At 42.9% G+C, this 19,237-nt stretch overlaps 1 protein-coding gene across 3 annotated transcripts in view; it reads left to right on the top strand.

The window, feature by feature from the left end:
• Akap13 (A kinase (PRKA) anchor protein 13) overlaps nucleotides 1-19,237 on the top strand; it is a 132,193-nt gene that overhangs the window by 33,863 nt on the left and 79,093 nt on the right. For all 3 annotated transcript variants that reach the window (XM_013012059.1, XM_013012061.1, XM_013012060.1), the window contains exons 6-7: nucleotides 1,632-4,764; nucleotides 9,301-9,434. In XM_013012059.1, the coding sequence (XP_012867513.1) occupies nucleotides 1,632-4,764; nucleotides 9,301-9,434 (3,267 nt within the window). The remainder of the gene's footprint in view (nucleotides 1-1,631; nucleotides 4,765-9,300; nucleotides 9,435-19,237) is intronic.

Genomic DNA, 19,237 nt, shown 5'->3' with positions numbered 1-19,237 from the left:
AGGAACATGTCTGAGATAGTTATTGGAGAAGATCAAATAATGAGTGGAGAACCAACCAGATGTTTTCAATTAATTTTATGTATTAAAAAAGTAGTATTAAGAGGAGTGATGAATTTTGATATTTTCTGAAATTTTCTACATTTTTCCTAAGCCTTATCTGTACAAATACAGGATTTTTACATAATTATAATCTTGACTAACTATGAATTTTATTTTTCCAACATTATATTTTTAATGTTTTTTTCTGCTTGTTCTGTGATCTTCATAGTTACCATTTTTGTCACAGAAGGATAGAATCCTTTCACCAGATTGATGAACTATATTTTCTTAACCATTCCTTTTTTAGCTTTATTTGTTTAAGAAAGTACTTTAATGCTAAAAAAATCATTCCTCAGATGACTTATAAAACCATCTAACCACAGTACCTTCTGATAATAGTTAAAAGCTAGGTATTATTAATGTCAGATGATTTCATTTATTTAATATTCAGTGATGGACAAGAAGAGGATTGTTTTTTTTTTATCAAAAAGCCAAAGAAGCTAGTCATGGTGGTTCATACCTGTAACCCTAGCTACTCGTGAGCCTAAAACTAGAAAATTTGCAGTTAAGGATAGCCCAGGAAGAAGGATCACAAGGTCCCATCTTAACCAATTAAAAAACAACTACCAAAAATACCCCCTCAATACTGAATTCTGTAGTATGTACCTGTCATTCTAGCCATTCAGGAAGTGTAAATAATAGAATCACCACCCAGGCCAGTCTGGGCAAAAAGTGAGGCCGTGTTAGAAAAAAGCAAATCTAAAAGCAAATCTTAAAAGCCCTTAAAAGGTGTGAGGATGTGGTTTAAATGGCAGAGCAGCAAGTATGATTCCAAGTTCAAACTCCAGCGTGGTCACTGTTAGCGAAATTATAAATCCAAATACTTGAGCTCGTTGGGTGGATAATAATTTGGGGGTTCCAGGATAACTTGTAACTCCTCAGTAAGTGTGTGGGCTTCTGGCTACATCTTGTGATGGAAAAGAGTTTTGTAAAATTGGTTAAGATTTGTTATTACTTGAATATATGAGATGAATGGGTTGAAGAAGGTTCTGGCCCTCTGAGACCCTGTAAAAAATAGCCTTCTCACCTACTTATTTGAAGATATTCACAGTGTGTTTTTTGGGGGGTTGTATGGAGGCTTGAACTCAAGATCTTGTATTTGCTAAGCATGTTGTTTACTACTTGAGCAATGACTCTGGCTTTATGTCAGGGCCAGCTTGGTCTTCAGTTTTTCGACTTGTGCTTTTCTGTGTCACTAGTGGTGACAAGTGCATTCCACTGAGCCCAGCCATTGGTTGAGATGGAGTCTTCGTGAACTTTTGTGTTCTAGATGGCCTCAAACCATAATCCCCCACTCTCTACCTCCCAAATAGCTAGGATTATAGGTGTGAGCACTGGTGCCCAGCTAAGTTGTTTTATGAAACAATGTTTTTAAAGCTCAATCTCCTTTGACTTTCTAAAATAGGTTAAAATATTTAAAAAGTCATTTTCTATATTTAGATTCATTTTTAATAGCCCAGTGATATATAGATGCAGCAGTGGAAAGTGATACCAGAATGATAGAGTTAAAAATATCTTTACTTTCTTCCTAGAAAACAAGCATCAAGCAGATGGACAATCTCACACCCTTAGTGACAGCACAGGATCCCTCTTGTCTGCCCAGTGCCCCAGAGACAGCCAGCCAGTTCCTCCCTTGTGCATCAGAGTCCTCGGACAGCCGGCAGATTTCTTCTCTTCCTGAAGAGACTGAGAGTACTCCCTGCTGCCAGGGAAGTCTTGCTGAGCAGATTAAAAGTCCCCGTGATTTGTCAACAGAGGCTGAGGAAGAGAATTCAGACTGTTCTCACAGGAAGAAAAATAAAGGTGTGGAGAAAACCAGGGGAAAGGTGGAGCCAGTACCTCTTGTGGACTCTGGAACTGTGTCTGATCAAGACAGCCATCTTCAGAGGCTGCCTGACTGTGGAGGAAAGGACACAGAAGACCTTTTGTCCTGTAGACCCAGACATGAAGAAACTGGAACACAACTCTCTGGAGTGGCCACAGGACAGGAGTCTGTGAGTAACAGTGTGCAGCCGGGAGACACAGTGACAGAACTAGGTACATCCCAGCATTCCTCTGGAGGGGAACTGGCAGACGGTTCTGTGACAGATGCCAGTGCTCCCGAGAGCACAAGACAAGCAGAACCGAGTCTCGTGAACCTAGCTGCCACCACCCAGAATAATATGCTTCAGGCAGGAGAAGGTATAGAGGAAAGATTTGAGAACTCTCCTGTCAGCACAGTTAGAAGTGAGCTAGTGGATAAAGATGTTACAAACTGTTTCTCTGCCGCTAGTGTCCTCAGTGCCAACAAATCTGCAGAGTCTCCACCTGCTTTGAGTTCTGGAGAAACCCCTGATGAAAACACAGTGGGAACGGAAACTCTAAGATGCTGTGGGGAGCTAGCTGAAATAGTAAGAGATCAAAACACTGTGGTGATTCGAGCTGCTACAGAAGACAAGATTTCCAGTGTGTCAGAACTTGACACTCCTCTGGCAGGCACGTGTGAGGTAATGTCCCCCTGTGATTTAACTTGCCCTGTGCTACAAACTGATGCGATGCTCCACCAGAAATCAGAAGCTAATTCATCTCATGCTCAAAGCCAAAACAGTCAGTCACCAGTTTGTTGTACAACTGGGGATGATAAACCTTGTTCAGACTCTGCGTGTCAGCAGAGCATAGTGCCTTCTAGTGGTGAGTTGGTTGTACAGCATTGTAGTGACTCAGCGAGACGGCCTGAAATCTCAACCCAGCAGCCCAGCACACCTGAAACTACAACTGGGCAGCCCAGCACACAAGACTTGTGTACTTCAACCGGTCTGGAGGACTCACAAGCTGACCCCGTCCCTTCTGACCCTGTACGAGTTACCCAGGAATGTGGGAATTTTTGTCCTCTTGAAGTTTTAGGAAGAAAGGTCCAAGGAAAAGATCTGAAACAAGATACATCTTTAATGAATTCGCCTGAGGTAGCTTCATGTCTGCCTCTGGTTGTCTCTCAAACTGAGAAAGAACTGGTGCCAGACCAGACTGTGCCATCAGACAGTGTTTTCTCTCTGGCAAGCAGTCCAGTTGGTGAATCAGTAACCAAAGATGACGCACTTTCCCTTGTCCCCTCCCAGAAAGAAAGGGGAACAGCAACTCTTGAACTCCATAGGGCTGTGCCTTGCAGAGAAGGCCCGGACCAAGGGGATTCAGAGGAGCCTGACGAACAGCTGCTAGAAGATAGAGCAGCAAGTCCGCCCTCATCACCTGCTGTTGGAGAGCTTCAGCCCAGCATGGGCAATACCAGTCCCACTGGCCTTGGTGATGAGCACGAGGGGCCTGGCCACTCAGCAACTCCCGAGGCACTCACTGACCCTTCTCTGCTGAGTGTGGAGACAGCCACTTTGGCCTCTGAGTCAGTTTTGACTGAAGAAGAAAAAAATCCGGTGGTTCCAGAAAGCGCTGCAGCTCAGGGACAAGACGATGAGGACAAAGCAGTGACTCGTTCCTCTATTAAGGAAGACACCCTTTCTTCAGAAACATTGCAGGAAGAGCAGAGAATCCCGCCTCTAGCCCAAGAGACAGCCAGGTTTGGTGATCAACCTGTCTTAGCTGCCTGCACCGAGGACGCAGCACTGCAGCCCCACGAGTCACTGGACACACCCTCCGCCTGTCTTAAGACAGAAGCTACACACAACAAGGAAGAGGCCCCACAGGCCTCCCCACTGACTGAAGGTGGGGCCCCACTGAGCCTGGTGCCACCAGGACCAGGTCTGGCTGCAGACTCAAGGGAGGAAGTGTCGGGGGCAGAGCCCAGCAGTTCATCGCCACAGCCAGGGCTGCTGCCAAGGGAGTCCAAGGCTGCACATTGCGATCCACCTCTTCCTCTGGATGGTGAAGTGACGAACACCCAGGTCCCAGGGACCACCAGCACCTGTGAGGTGGGCAGAAATGCGATGGAGGATGTGGTAGTGGTTAACACTTTGCAAAGTACTGCCGAGTCCCGAGGAAAGGATCTGTCTCGCAACACTGAAGACAACTCGGTTTCAGAAGTTTCAGTGAGCCGAGAGAAGAATATGATTGTCAGTCTGCCAGGAGCTCTGCCAGACAAAGGTGGGATCGGCTTTCAGGGAGCTGCAGCCCCAGAGACTGTACCCTTCGATCAAAAGAGAGGGAGGCAGGAGGGAGACCACAGCTGTTCCATGGCTGACTCCAAGGAGGCTCACAGGGATGATGGAACATTGCCACCTTTTGCCAAGGAGCCCCCTACAGACACAGGGCTCCTAGTTCTTGATGACAAGACCCTAGGGGGCATGAGACAAGTCACACAGGCCTCAGCACCTGGTGAGGAAAGGAGTAATCTCTCTCTACCTGGCATGGTTTCAGTTGTACCTAAGGGAGCAGACTCGATAGAAGAGGCTGCCAGTCGTTTAGTGGAGGCGGTCATCGAGCGTGTCAAAGCCTCTGGAGCATTGGTGACTGGAGGGGAAGTGTGTCACATATCATCACTGTCCAGTTCTGAGTTGGGCCCTCGGACCGAACAGCCAGAGAATGCTTCTGTAGACAAAGCGAGTGCTTTTCCACTTGGAGAGACCCTTCAAATAGCCAGTACCGGAGAAGCCACCAGCAGCCTGAAAGGATGTTTTGATAGAAGAGAGGAGCCAGAGAAAATTACTCTGCTTGTCAAAGAACCTGAGCCAGCAACAGGTAAGCTAGGCAAACATTGAATTTAGTTTCGAAGGAGATTCCCCAAGTTTCTGTGACATACTAGTCAAAATGCAGCTGTCTTTCTTGTTGTACAGTCTCATTTGCTCACTGCTATAAGTTTCCAAGTTAATAGTCACTGTCATCAGGTGATATACACCAGCTAGGGTTGGATAGATTTTACTTCCTGTATCATGGACTTATGGCTTGATTGCTGAAGCCTTAAGGCTCTCACATTGGAGCAGTAGCAGTTTCCAAACCTTAAGGATAGTGCCTAGAGCACAGGTGCTTTAAAGGGACAAAGGAATTTAGTAAATACTTCAAATAGCCTAAGTCCTTTTCTTTAGGATCACAGAACAGGGTTGGAAAGGATATGTTTTATTTATAAGCCTGAGACTCCCTTCTTCCCTGCCATCCCAGTTTGTATTCTGAGTAAATTTAGAGTCTAAGTAGTTTCATGAACAGCTGTAAGAATTGTTTGAAGTGGATGGCCCAACATCCAAAATGGTGATATTAGGTCATTGGTTAGGTTTGGGGTGGAGTGCATTCCCTCCTTTTCCTGTCTCAGGAGCAGTCTTCCAGTTCCCATTTTCTGATGCTTTTGGGCATAGCCTGGGAATTCAGGACCTGCACAGCACAGAGGATAGGATGCAGGATTTCCGCCCAAGCCCAGTCTGCCCAGCTCCTGTCACTGACTGGGCTGACCTTGTGCTGGCTTATCTTGGTGAAGCAGCTGCACGGAGCAGATTGCTCACACAGCAGCCCGCTCCATCTACGGGCAGCCATGTCCAGAAAAGGCAGAGGGAAACCACTATTACTCAGTGGAAAGAAACTATCTGAATAAAACTTACTACTGGGAGTTGAGGCTGAAGCTGAAACTGGAGTCAGACTCTGACTCGGTCTCGCCTTCTGAAGTCTTTAAAGGTTAGTGTAACAAACATTTTCATATTACCTGCCACCAGCTGTAGACACAGGAGCTATCTCATGGCTGTCTCTACCATTTTGTAGGTAAGATGTAGCTTGTTTTGTCTTTATGTGGTTTTTGTTTTTGCTGTGCTTTCTAGATTTTGGTTATTCTTTTTGGTGACTGTAGAGTATATAGGGGTGGGGTGTGGAGACAAATGAATAAGCCGAAAAAAATTAAGAAATTGTTTGGGAAGAAGAGCAATTTAAACATAGTGGTTAGTTTCTTCAGTAAAGGGTTTTTAGCTATTTTACCACCTATCCTCACCCTAGTGAGGGATTTAAGGAACTTGAAAGTGGAATTTAAGGAACTTGAGGTGGAATTTTTGGTGCCTTTCAGAGTTGTTTTTTTCCCCTGACACATTATTTTATTAGATTATTAGTGGTAGAAATTTGTTAACGGCTTTCTCAGAATGTAAATGTGCAAAGCTCTAGTTTTTAAAATAAGGCAAAGTAACAACTCTATTTCAGGGCCCTAGCAGGTTGGTATTTCATAAGAATGGGAGTGGCTGTAAGTTGATGCCTGGCTGTGTTCTTTTTATTAGGTGCTCTGTCCTTGGAAACAGGCTGTAATTATTTCTCTTGCCTTCGTGGTCAGAATTTAACCTAAGCAACTTGAACTATGTGGGGTTGGGTGTTTCCAGGGCTGGATGAGAAAAGATAAAAGCAGAGAACTCTAGACTTTGGTATTTAGTGTAGTACGTATGTAGCATCTATGTTAAGAAATGGTGTTTAAGATTTGAAAGCTTTTTTTTTTTTATTTTTTATGGTTTTTGTTTTTGTCAGTTGTGGGGCTTGAACTCTGGGCTTGGATGCTGTCCCCGCGCTCTTCAGCTCAGGGTGAGCACTCTACCACTTGAGCCACAGTGCCACTTCTGGTTTTCTAGTGGTTTATTGGAGATAAGAGTCTCATGGACTTTCCTGCCCCGGCTGGCTTTGAACTGTGATCCTCAGATCTCAGCCTCCTGAGGAGCTAGGATTACAGGCATGAGCCACCAGCGCCCAGCTGAGATTTGAAAGTTTTTAAGTAAGAAAGGAGATTTCGAAAGTGTATGTGGGTCTAGACTTAATATACTTTGTGTATGATATTTTTTCTGCCACTAGAAGGAATCAGAACTGTATACTCACAGTTTCAAATTAGAGAACTGATGTTCCATTTTAGAGCCATTTCACAAAATAGTGATGGCTGGGGGGAAGTCCCTGGTAAATTGCCTCAGACAAAAAGCACCTGAGTATGATCTCAGAGCCAAAGGGTATTTTCTTTGAAGTTTGCATTCCACTCACAGATTTAATTGTGTATGTTGTTTTATGAGTGAGAAGACACAGGTTTTAGCTGCTGATTTGGAAGTGGACAGTCGGAAAGAGGAGATGTGACCCTTCCTCCTCAAAAAGCATTGACCACAGTGCTTAGAAAGCTGGAGGTACATAACTAAGCCATGCCAGTGCTGCAGATTGCCAATGCCCCTCAAGTTTCAGTATCTTCGGTACCATTGTGACTGCTTGCTGCTGCCAAGATAAATATTTTCTGCTGATAGGAACAGGGAAGTGAGTTTGTGTCCCAAATCCCACCCCCAAATAATAAAACCATCAATCTCCTAGCCATCCTCCAAGCTTTTAGTTACTCTGACTCCCTTCAAGATACTTCACTGTGGGATACTTCTGTAGGGATTGCTTAGTCAGATTGGAAAAACTCTTAATTGTATTTTTGAAATGTAATATATCTTCATTCACTGGGCAAGGATGCTTGTTTACCTATTTAAAACTTACCAGAAAGACTATACAATTATAAAGGCAAGGAAAAAAGATTTATAAATATAGGGATGTCACTTTCCCACATCAAAGGAAAATTGGGCATGTCACACCTTCTGCTAGAATATAAACCTTAACATAACTTTTGGGTGACGGAAGCTTCTCAACTCCTTGGTGTACAGAACATTTTTATTTGCTAGAGTAGTGGCATCACTAGATAAGTTAACAACCTAGGCAACTTTACTACATGGAAATTCCATTAGTATTAGATATTATAAGGCAAATTTTCACTAGTTGATCGTCTTTCCCCTTAAAGGATTGGCAGAAGCCCAAAGTTTCCTTAAGTATCACTTATATCACTTGCTTAAGAAGCTACTGATGCTTGGTGGCTAACAGAAATCACTGCTGTGGATCTGTTGAGTACAGACAGCAAGAGGATCATTTTAAAGAGAACATAAACGAAAGCTCGTTTCATAAGCAAAGTTCTTAAAATTATGTTTGGTCTTGGGAGAAACAAAATAGTTAAAACAACAAAATAGTTCAGTCTTACTGATGGTAGTGATGGATGGATCAAGATGTATAGTGCATAAATGTTTTACCTACCCCATTAAAAAAATTCTTTAGTGTTATTGTAAAGGTGATACATGGAGCAGTTACAATTACATATGTCAGATAAAGAGTATATTTCTTTTTGAACAATATCACCCCTTCCCTCACTCTCTCCCAGTTTTTCCCTCCTGTCCCCATCCACAAGTTGTATAGTTCATGTTCAACATAGTGTCTGGTGAGTATCACTTCTGCATTTGTTTACCCTTTGTCCCACCATTTTTGTGCTTCCCTTAGCCTCCCAAAGACAGATAAACAAGCAAAGAAGACAAAAGGAAATGAAAACAAAAACAGTAGCAGCAAAGAAAAAACCCTCTTGTTTCCATTTCCTGGGGTTCATTTCAATAAATATTATTTTATATGATCAGATACACATAACTATTGTACCTGCTACACTTTTTTATATTAGTATCAATTCATTGCACAAAGGAGTTTCAGTTTGACATTTCATATGTGCAAATGGTATGCCGTGATCAAACTCAACCCTTCTTCACTTTTCCTCAGCCTTCCAATGGAGTTTCAGCAAACTTGCTGTGTTCCATTTTCACACACGTACATAAAGTATCTCGAATCATTTTCAAACTTATTTCCATTTGCTCTTCCCCATCTGTTAATTAATACCCACAGCCCAGATGAGACACACTTTAATGTTTTTGTAATTCTTTTTTAGTGTATGCTGATTGTTCTGATTAGTCTCCTGACATGTATATTTCATAAATGTTTAAACAGTATTTCAATCAGATTGACACTTGTGATTACTCTTACTTGTGTGTCGTATCTTTTTAAAGAAAGATTTTTCCCAGGAGGCTTTGTTTCATTCTCAGTGGCTTCCTATGTACAAGTTTCCTGACTTTTGATAATGGCTGAGGAGGACTACCTGCTTTCAGCTGTTAATCTGGCCCTTACCACATGTGGATTGACTTCCACACAGGGGTCACCTCTACCATTTTCAGATTTGTCATGAAAAGCCATTGGTGAAATGGACATTCGATAGACGTTGCATTAGACCTTCCAAACCTCAAGGGCTGGGGAATGCCACACAAACAAGGGATAAAGCTCCGAAATGGCACTGGGTCAGAAATAACACTACCTCCTGACAGCAGGAAAATTCTTTTCAGTGGAAAAACTAACAAGACACACTTACCTGGAGTTTGTTGCGTAACACATAGGAACTATTTTTTTCCCCCAAATGCACTTACTCTCTGACCTCTTGTTCTTCAGAAATGCCAGGTACTAAAGCTGAAGATGAAGTGGATTTTCTGAGTCCGACAAGAGCAAGTTCAGTTTCTGAAGAGGCAACTGTTGGGAATGGAGCTGCTGCCCCTCAGATGAAACCAGGCCCGGAGTCCCCGACGGTGAGTCTGGCAGTGTCTGGTTGAGCACATAGCATGTTTCCCTTGCTCTGCTCCTCTGATTTATGGCCTTGGTTTTGTTACACGGTGAGGGGTACAACAGTACTTTTCCCCTTGTCTCTTGTGGGTGGTGTGAAGCACACAGCAGGATTTTGGACTGTGTTCTTGTGCATGAGAGCATAGTGAAAAATGTTCTACATGGACGTAAGGCCTTGACATGTGTTAACCTGTAAAGTGTCCCACAGTGAGAACTACCACAAAAGGGCATGTGTAAGCTTTGGTTCACCTGACTTCTTTCTTTCAAATAGAAAGTGATAGCACCCAAAATAAGATTTAGTTTATTCTATAGCTAAGGAAAATTAATCTTAAATGTGAAACTTCATTTTTTAGTGAAACTGAAATGTTCATGGACAGCTTATTAGGATATAATTCACGTACTATAAAATTCACCCATTCAAATATAACATGTTCAGTGGTATTCAATATATTTACAGAGTTATGAACTCAGGGCCTCTCTATCTGTTGAACCAATCACCCAGCTCCTTTGGCGTAGTTATTTTTTCAGATAGTCTCACCATTCTTGGTTGGGCTGGTTTCAGAACCCCCCTCATGAGTGAGGTCATAACTGTGCACCACTGATAGAGTAAGGCCAGTTGACTGGTAGAGATGGTAATCTCACTCACTTTTTTTCCCAGAGTATCATTGAACCTTGATCCTCCTGTTCTTTGTCTCCCAAGTAACTGATAGCAGGCATGAGTCACTGTGTCCATTCTACAACTTGTTATAAATGAAATTATACACTTTATAGTCTTTTATTTTTGTTACTAAATTCATTTGCTTAGCAGTACTGCACCTTTTCATCGCTACGTAATATTTCATTCTGTTGTACATTAAGATTGTTTTCACTATTTTGGTTGTTAAACATAATATTGCTTATTGGGCAATATTATATGTCTTCATGTACCTATGAATATGAGACAGTTTATGGCTGGGGGTTTAGCCCAGTGGAAGGGCGCCCGCCCGGCGCGTGCAAGGCCCTGGGTTCGGTCCTCAGCCCTGGAAAAAAAGAAAAAAAAAAAAGACAGTTTATGCTGGGTATATAGTAATTCCACATTTACTATTTCAGTGTGTCTTTGAAAATATCTTCTCAGTCTTGAGATTATATGGTTTATGCTACAAATCTAAGGGAAATCTGAGAGAACTTAGATTTTATGCTGGTCCAAGAGAAGCCTATAGAAAGCTGAATTCCAGTTTGAGCTAACGGGGTCATAGTGGCGTGTGAAAAGACAGTAATTATTGGCAGGACCTGAGAGTGTGCTGTGTTTGCACACATTGGAGGGCTCCAGGGTGTTTTCTCTTCAAGTTCTCACAGTAGGTAAGCAGAATTCTACCTTCACACATTGTATGAGTGACAAATGGCCTCATTTTATTGGAGTGTAGCTGTCTGAAGGTGCTCCCATCCTAACCTGCCCCTGTTTCAGATCCATCCATGACTGATATTGGGTGGGAACTGGTCTTAGCCGGAAGTTCTCAGAAAAATGTTGCTTTTGCCCCCAGGAAAAGAAGAGAGCAAGCATACCTGCATGGGTGCACATGTGTTTGTTCCAGAAGCTCACATCCTTAACTTCAATTGCCTGTTTCTTAGCCCTTGATCTTAATCTTGTGGTACTTTATGAGTTCTGTCTAAGGCTTGGCCCTAGACCCGTTGCTAGTCTAATGAAGGTTATCACTGCTATTGTCTCTTGCCTACCATAAGTAGGAACAAAAATTAAACCCTTTAATTCTCAGTCCCTTCATCTTCTCATTTTCCCTGAAATTTTTAGTGTTGGCCAGCATGGTTCAGTTCCAGGTAAAAGAAAAGGTAGGCCCTGATGAGCGTGCTCAGGTGGAAGAAGCACGCATCTGTCCTATCATGTACCATGGTTTCATGGACCCGACAGGGACGGGAACCTGCTTTAGAGAGTAAACACACTAAAAGTATGGCTCAAAGGGAACTAGGCAGTATCAAGATTAATTTTTGTTGCACTCTCAGAATGAACACACGTACGTGTTAGCTGCTGCATATTTCTTGAAATTGCCGAGTTTTAAATTAAGAGTTCAGGAGGCAAAGCCCTTAAAGTACACATAGTAAAGTTCATTCACCTCGATCATCATTTTATTGTGGTGATTATTGCAGAGTTTTAATAGCAGTTACAATAATCAACACTGTTTTACATACTTTACAGGTCTCCGAGTTTTCAGATTACCTTTTGTTGCCTTCCCCCTACCCTTAATGCATTAGTATACATCAAGTTGATATTACTCAATTTGATGACTTCAGATTTTCATATTCTGCTCACTCATTTAATGAGTAGATGGTTCAGATTCAGTTCCTGCTTCTTGGACATATGTTACAAAAATCTCAGCACAGGACCACAAAATAATGGAGCTTGTGGGATGGTAGGAGGAAAACAATGGAGGGGGTAACAATCCTCAATAGGAAGTGTACTCATTACCTCACTCATGTAACTGTAACCCTCTGTATAGCATCTTTACAATAAAAAAAAAGAAATTATAAACTAAAAAAAATAATGGAGCTTGTTTTGTTTCTGAGACCTTTAAAGTTGGAAGGAACCTTAAATATTATCTAAGGCCAGCCTAGGAGAAGGATTCAGGGCAGTTACACACTTTGTCTTGTTTATGGCTAGTTAACTGCCAGGTGGGGGAGAACCCAACTCCTGTGCTAGTAAGGCTTCCATAATACTGCTGTTTGCTCAGGAGTCATTCTGAGGACACACGCCAGAGGTCAAACCCACTGGGCCTTTTTAGGGTGAGTTTTTGCTTTTTGAATAAGTGTTTTGGAATGATTTATAAACGCACTAAGATTTTATATCTATGCATTACACCCCATACTTGGTCACCTTTTGAGAAATTTCTTTGGCCACTTTAAGATCTAAGTGGATTCATTTAAAAATAAATTTTATGTTCTTATAATTTCATTTGATTTGTTCAACTGCAGCTAAAAATTAAAATGGTACTCATCAAAAACGCTTATTTCTTGATACAGGGATTAGTAGGCTTTTTCTAGATCCGCCTTTTATTTCCTTAAGAATTCTGTGAAAAGGTATAGAAATACATGCCAAATAGCACCAGTAGGTGACACTGAATTTGTTCATCCAAAATAAAAAGCTCTTGGCACCGTTCACTTTGAGGATTTCTATCATGGATAGGGAACATTTTCAGACCCCTGCTTCCATGATGCCCCCTGTGCTGTAACCTAGCATTTCTATGTGTCATGGGGGTCTTTTCTCGGCAAGATACGGCCAAGTTCATTAGGAAACAGCCTGTTCCCTGGCGTATCTGCTCTTTGAGGTATCTCTGAAGTAATGCTTTTTCCAACTGTTCATTGCATTAGGTTATTAGCCATATGGAACAGTTAATCCTGCAGGCCAGTGTATCTTGTCAGGGCGCCCACGGACAGAGCAGCCAAACACTCAAGAATAACTACAGAACCCCATATGTTGGGTATTAGGTTACTGGGAAAGTTACTCTTCATTTAACATATTCTTCATTTAACATTTTCTTCCCAATCAAGAAAACATTTTCAATCAGAACCACAATCCCCCTCCCCACCCCACTTAAAAAATAATTATGCAACTAAACCATAAATAAATTTGAGTTTCCATTCTTAGTTATTTTTAAAATATTAACATTTGTGTCTTCAGAGCATGATCATTGGAGCATTGTTCTTGGACTGCCTTCATTTTACTTACTGTCATCTTCAGTTCCCTGTCCTTGTATTATTTTTTAATGGGGACATTATTTATTTTCTTGTATCTCAAGGGGACGAGCTTGCTTTTCCATCCTTAGCATAAGAGTCTGGTTAAAAACCACTGTGCTTTCTGTGGCTGATCATGCTCCACAGTAATGGGAAACTGTGACAGTTGCTAATTACTTGCTAACCTACCTGAAATGCTGTAGTGCTGACGTTCAGAATGGCTTTTATGGTCTCACTTTTAAAAGTATATCTGTTGTCCTGTTTATATCTGTAGTTTTGTGGTCTGTGAGTCACTTATGAAAACACAAATTGGCCTCAGAATCACCAGTGAGCTTCTCTGTACACATTTGGTATTTAAGAGAACCAGACCCCTTATTTGTTCCTTTTGGAGCCAAAACTCCAGCTAGCATCAACCACAAGAAAACTTATTCCTCAGCCTTTTCATGTAAGTCTTTCAGAGACTTAAGTTTCCTGAAAATGGAGAGTTTCCAGGAAATTTCCAATGGCTTCTTCTGCAGGGTTTCATTACAGTTGCAGAAAAGGCATACCTCAGAGAACCTCAGATTATAAAGTCACAATTGGTATGAAAGGATGAAGCGTATGGAAAGGATATAAGTTAGTGACCTGACTTTGCACTTATAAGTGATCACAAGAAAGTTCCTTACCTTTTCTGGCCTTTATTTTCTCCTGTATATACAATAGGTATCTCTTAAGATTTATTCCAGCTCTTGGGTGTCTGAAATGGTTGGCATAAATGTTGGGGTCTGTCTTCTGTGTTGGGTCAGAAGGACAATCTTGAAGGATTAAAAAAAAATTAGATTTTTGGGGCTGGGAAGGTGGCTCAGTGGTAGAGTGCTTGCCTTGCATGCATGAGGTCCTGGGTTTGATTCCTCAGCACCACATAAGCAAAAAGAAAAAAGCCGGAAGTGGCACTGTGGCTCAAGTGGTAGAGCGCTAGCCTTGAGCTGAAGAGCCGAGGGACAGCGCCTAGGCCCAGAGTACAGGCCCCATGACCGGACTCCCCCCCCCCAAAAAATAGATTTTTCTTTTGCCAATCAAATTTGTCAATGATGACTTTTTCCTTCAGTGTTTTTAAACAATCCAATGTTTTCATTGGTAGCACTGCTGACTCTTAGGTAGTGTGTGCTTTTTGGAGGAAACATCTATCCTACCAAGCTCCTTCCCCCATCACAGGACTAAAAGGTAGAATAGGAGAATCATTGTTCTTTGTATTCGTGTTGTCCTGTCTCATTTTTCTTTTGCTCACTTTTATCCTGTTATATTGACAGCCAATGAAAGTAGCTCAATGTAATGGGAAAATTATGGATCTTAGCAGATGTAGGTGTTTTCTTTTTGTGTGTGTGTGTGCTGGTAGTGGTGTTTGAACTCAGGGCCTTAGGCTTTCACTTGGCTTTTCTGCTCATGGATGACACCAGAGCCCATGTATGTAGACTTTGCTTTTTGGGTAATAGTCTCTTATTCTAAAGATCTCATGAGATTTCCTCCCCACCTCTCCTCCCCATTCCAACCTTGTAAGGCCAGAAATTGTGGGAATTTCCAGACAGACTCATCATTGGGAGAAGGATGGAGAGAGCATCTGTATGTCCATGCCTATGTCCCTTCTCTTTAGGCCCTAGAACAAAGACTTGGGCAATAAATCATCCTGTTGAATTGTGTTCCCATCTTCTGAGAGATGTTAACCTTGTGTATTTGAGAAATTAAATGGAGCCTTCAATTTACAAGTGTCTACTGTTTTGCATGCAGAACATAGTAATCAAAGCCAAGGGGGACTCCACCTAGGTAAATGAATAATATGTAGCTGTCCTGCACGTAGACTTGTTGGGAGAAACAAGGAAGTGGACTAGGAGTTGACATCTCCGTCATAGGGAGCCAGGGGAAGAATTGACTTTGTTCAGGCCTATCTATATCATATCTCTTCTCCTGTTGACACCATGGCATTATAGCACCAGGCATGAAGTGAACTCTGCTGAGCTATTTCACTAAAGGGATTCCTGTAGACAACACTGCTTTCCCTTGAAACAGGGAGTCAGTCTTTTCATTCCAGTTCTAGGAAGTGATGCATGTGTCATTATTACTTTGCCATGCAACAGTTCCTGTCAATATTGCCCATGTACACAGCGTAATAGGCTATGTTCCTCCTTAGGAGTCATTAGGTTTCCCTAATGGAATGATGGAAGAAGGGAAATAGAGCTCTGGCCCTTTTCTCTCATTAGTGCTGAAAACTGGTACTGTGTCTGCTTCACATCAAGCCCAATGAATTATTTTTCTTCTTATCCAAACTGGCTTTTTACCTCCTTGTGTCAGTAAAAGGATTTCAGATGCATGTAGCTTTCATGTGATTGCCATTTCATTTGAATGCATCAAAAGGAATCCCTAACTGGGAACTTGTGTAGCTCACACCTGTAACCTTTAGCTACTCAGGAGGCTGAGATCTGAGGATCATGGTTCAAAGCCAACCCAGGCATGAAAGTCTCTGAGACCCTTATCTCCATTTAACAACAAAAAGTCGGAAATAGAGCTGTGCTCAGGTTGTAGTGAGCAAGCTCAAACAAAAAAAAGCTCAGAGATAGCGCATAGGCCCCAAGTTCAAGCCCTAGGATTGGCACACACACACACACACACACACACACACACACACAAATCTGTACTAAATACCTTTTCAAGATTGGGATGTAGTATGTGCACAATGCTCTTAGGTTTGCTTTTTGGTTCAAAGATCATAACCTTTAGATTGTGAGACAAAAAGTTCATTATTGACATAACCCGTCTCCTATTCCTGCAGCCCTGCAAGCTTCTGCAGAATTACTACAAGTTTTTTCTGTCCAGCTTGCCCATGCTGAATCCTACCCTTTATTCATGTAGAAGCAACCTTATTCATCTGACTAGCTTGCAAACTCTTACGGCATTTGTGTTTGGTTGTCTTTGCATCAGTGCAAAGGTAGTGATATAAGTACACAGTTTGGAAGGGCGGTCAGTTTCCATTTGGTCGAGTTTTCTTTGCATTTTTTCAGAAATTCACCATCTTGAGTTTACCATCTTGGCCACATGGTGGGTTAAGGGTTTGGTCTCATCTGATCCTTAACCTTCTACTCCACCCACTTCTGCAGCCTCCCCCACGAGGTGCCCCCATTTTGTGGTCTCCTCTGTGAGGTGCACCCCCTATTTGTGGCCTCCCCAGTGAGGGCCCCCTCTGTTTTGAGGCCTCCTCCACAAAGCGCCCCCTCTTTTTGGCCTCCCCCCCTCCTCTGTGGCCTCTCCTGCAAGGCCTCTTCCCCTGTGGGACCTCTCCTCTGCCTTTGTAGTGGGGGTGGAACCTGAAGCTCCATGTGTGCCAGAAGCAATGCACTCTTGCTGTCAAAATCTTTAGCTTTCTCTAGCATTGGCCACGTGGCGGATGTACCATCTTGGCATTGTGAGAGCTCAGTTGTTATTCCATGCCAACTCGATTTCGTGCCAATCTCAACTTCATTCTGTGTGTGTATGCCTATGTGTGTGTGTCTGTGTCTTGTTATCTGGCATTGTAATCAAGTTATTTGGCTTAAATTGTCTGGGGGCTTGAACCTAGAGGGGGGGGGGTCCCCAGGACCCAGCCTGCATCTCACGCTTCAGGTCACAAGCCAAAATGTTGTAGAAAAGAGAAAGGGAGAGATAGGGAAAGTTGGACATTATTGGCAGAGAGAGAGCAAAGAGAACCTGAGAATGACAAAAATTAGGCGCTCTGGCTTTCCAGGGAGCTCAGGAGGCATTTCAAAGGGGTTTCAAGGCTTGGGCGTGACTCACAGCACCCCATTCAATGTGTAGGAGAGTCAGTCTGGTGAGTGAAGGAGAGCTGACCAGGCAGAAGCAGCGTCCCCACTTCCCCCAGAGCACTCAAGCCCCCAAAACCAAGCAACCTCAGTCTGGAGGTGACTGGCCTTTCGGCTAAAGGCTGTAGGAATTCTCTGGCATGGTGCCACATCTGGACAGAGACTGAGCAACAGAGAACCGTAGAGAGTAGTCTCACTCACCAGAGTAGAGAAGTGGTGTGGACATGGATGTGAACGCCAGCAATGGTATTGGTGAAAAGTCTCACATGGTGTCTCCAGGCAGTTTGGTTCACAGAAAAGGGGTGGTTAGGAAATTCTAGCTTTTCCAACTCAAAAACCCCATCCGAGTCACAGCACCGTATGTAGGTATGTTAAATAGGTAGGTTTTATTAGGTAGCCGATGAAGAGAACACCACATGCTATTCAGGCAGGAAAAGAAGTTTATTTACCGAACTGCTGCACCTCCCCCCCGCCCCATGCTTGGTGGAGAGGCATGGGTGAAAAAAGGGAGGGGGGGTGACCCACCCCTGGGCCAGGACTTATCTAGGCCAGGCACAGGAAGAGGTATGGCCAGGTGGGGGAAAGATGTGGCCACATTGGATCTGGTTGTGACCTCAGGGTCTGGGACCCTTCTAAGGTCAGATGGGAGGCATGTGACCAGAGGTGGCCCAGGATGTGACCTAGCAGGAGGAGAAGGTGACTGCTTCCAGGTCTGCCAGTTACCTAGGTAACAGATACTGGGCGGAAACTTAGCCAAGGGGTAGGGAGGTGTCCCTGTGCAGACCTTACAAGGACAACTTCCGGTAGTCTGTGGCAGAGCTGCAGGACAGGTGGATAGAAACCCTGCTGTATGTCATTCCAAGCATCCAGTAGGATCCTGAAACCCCCCCCCCCCCACACACACACCCAGTGGATATAGATGGACTTTAGGAACCATTGCTGGATTTGCACAATAGAATCCACTAGTCTCCAAATCGCTTTGATAATGGATGGGTGGGTCCTCCCAGTCTAATAGAGCTAGAGGAGGAACAGGCCCATTTCTCCTTTTACTAAGGTTTTTAAATTTTTTTATTATTTTTTATTTTTTAATGGAGGCATCATGGATGTTGATAGCATTTGAGGGAGCTTAAAGCCCCCACAGCTTTTCATAAATGGGGAAGAGCATTGTGACCGGATTGAGAGCAACAACCCTGTTGTAGATGCAACAACCAGATGTCAAGGGGGCTTGTGTGGCTTCAACAGCAGACTTCTGCAAGGAGAGGTGGAGAAAAGTCGGCAAAAGAGACAGAGTGCTCAGCTTCTCCCAGAATCAGTCATTCAGAGCCAAATGCTCTTTGTCCCAATAGGTCATGCTGGTATTTTCAGCCTTCTGGAAAGGGATTGTTTCAGGGACATCTTAAGTTCAGTCCAAATTAGGTACTTGGGTATTGGCCAGGAAAAAAAAAATCTATAAATATCTATCTTTTCTTCTTTCCCTTTGCCTCAGATGGAGAGTCTCCTGCCCACACCTCTCACTCAAAGCTGTAACTCTTCTTTGTTTCCAGTCCTTCCCTGGCTTTTTAAAGAGCCACTTCTTTGTTAAACAGCTTGGTGTTCAGGTACCCTTTGAAACTCCTCTAGTCTTGGCTTTGGAGAGACACTTGTCTTCTCCATTTACTAGAGGACAGAAAGTTTAAACTTCCCTTCTTTGTGCTTTCTTGTCTCATAGTTGAGCACATATCCAGAGGGAGCATGTTGGTCTGTCTCAGCAAGTGTTTTGTTCTGTCAGTGCTGACCTGAGTCAAACTTAAAATTACTTGGTTTTTATTTTATGTGAACCCATGTAGGCTGACTATGTAATGATTTTCATAAAGCGAAAACATTGTAGAACTAATTCTATACTCATGCCTCAAGTACTATACAGATATTCCCCATAATCGGTCCATTTACTATTTGTGCTTGTTACTTTTGTCCCCATTTTAAGATGAGAAACTGAGGATTAGAGGTTCATATCACTTGGTCAAGGTTATCTGGCTCCAGAGTTCTTGATAGGTTAAGTCATTAAGCTGCTAGCCTTCCCTTCACTTCCTTGCATGCTGATGATGAGACAGAAGGATCATTCCCCTTCTTTAAGTGTATTAACAACCCTTCCTAAGTAAATTCTCACAGCCTAAGTCTGAGGTAAACAAAGTTTTATTGCACTTTAAGATTTTTCCAGAACATTTGGAATATCTATCCTAATT

Source organism: Dipodomys ordii, unplaced genomic scaffold (assembly GCF_000151885.1).
Source record: "Dipodomys ordii isolate 6190 unplaced genomic scaffold, Dord_2.0 Scaffold15, whole genome shotgun sequence".
In the NCBI taxonomy this organism is placed as follows: Eukaryota; Metazoa; Chordata; class Mammalia; order Rodentia; family Heteromyidae; genus Dipodomys; species Dipodomys ordii.
Note: the sequence above shows the minus strand (reverse complement) of the source record. Positions and strands in the feature narration are given on the sequence as shown.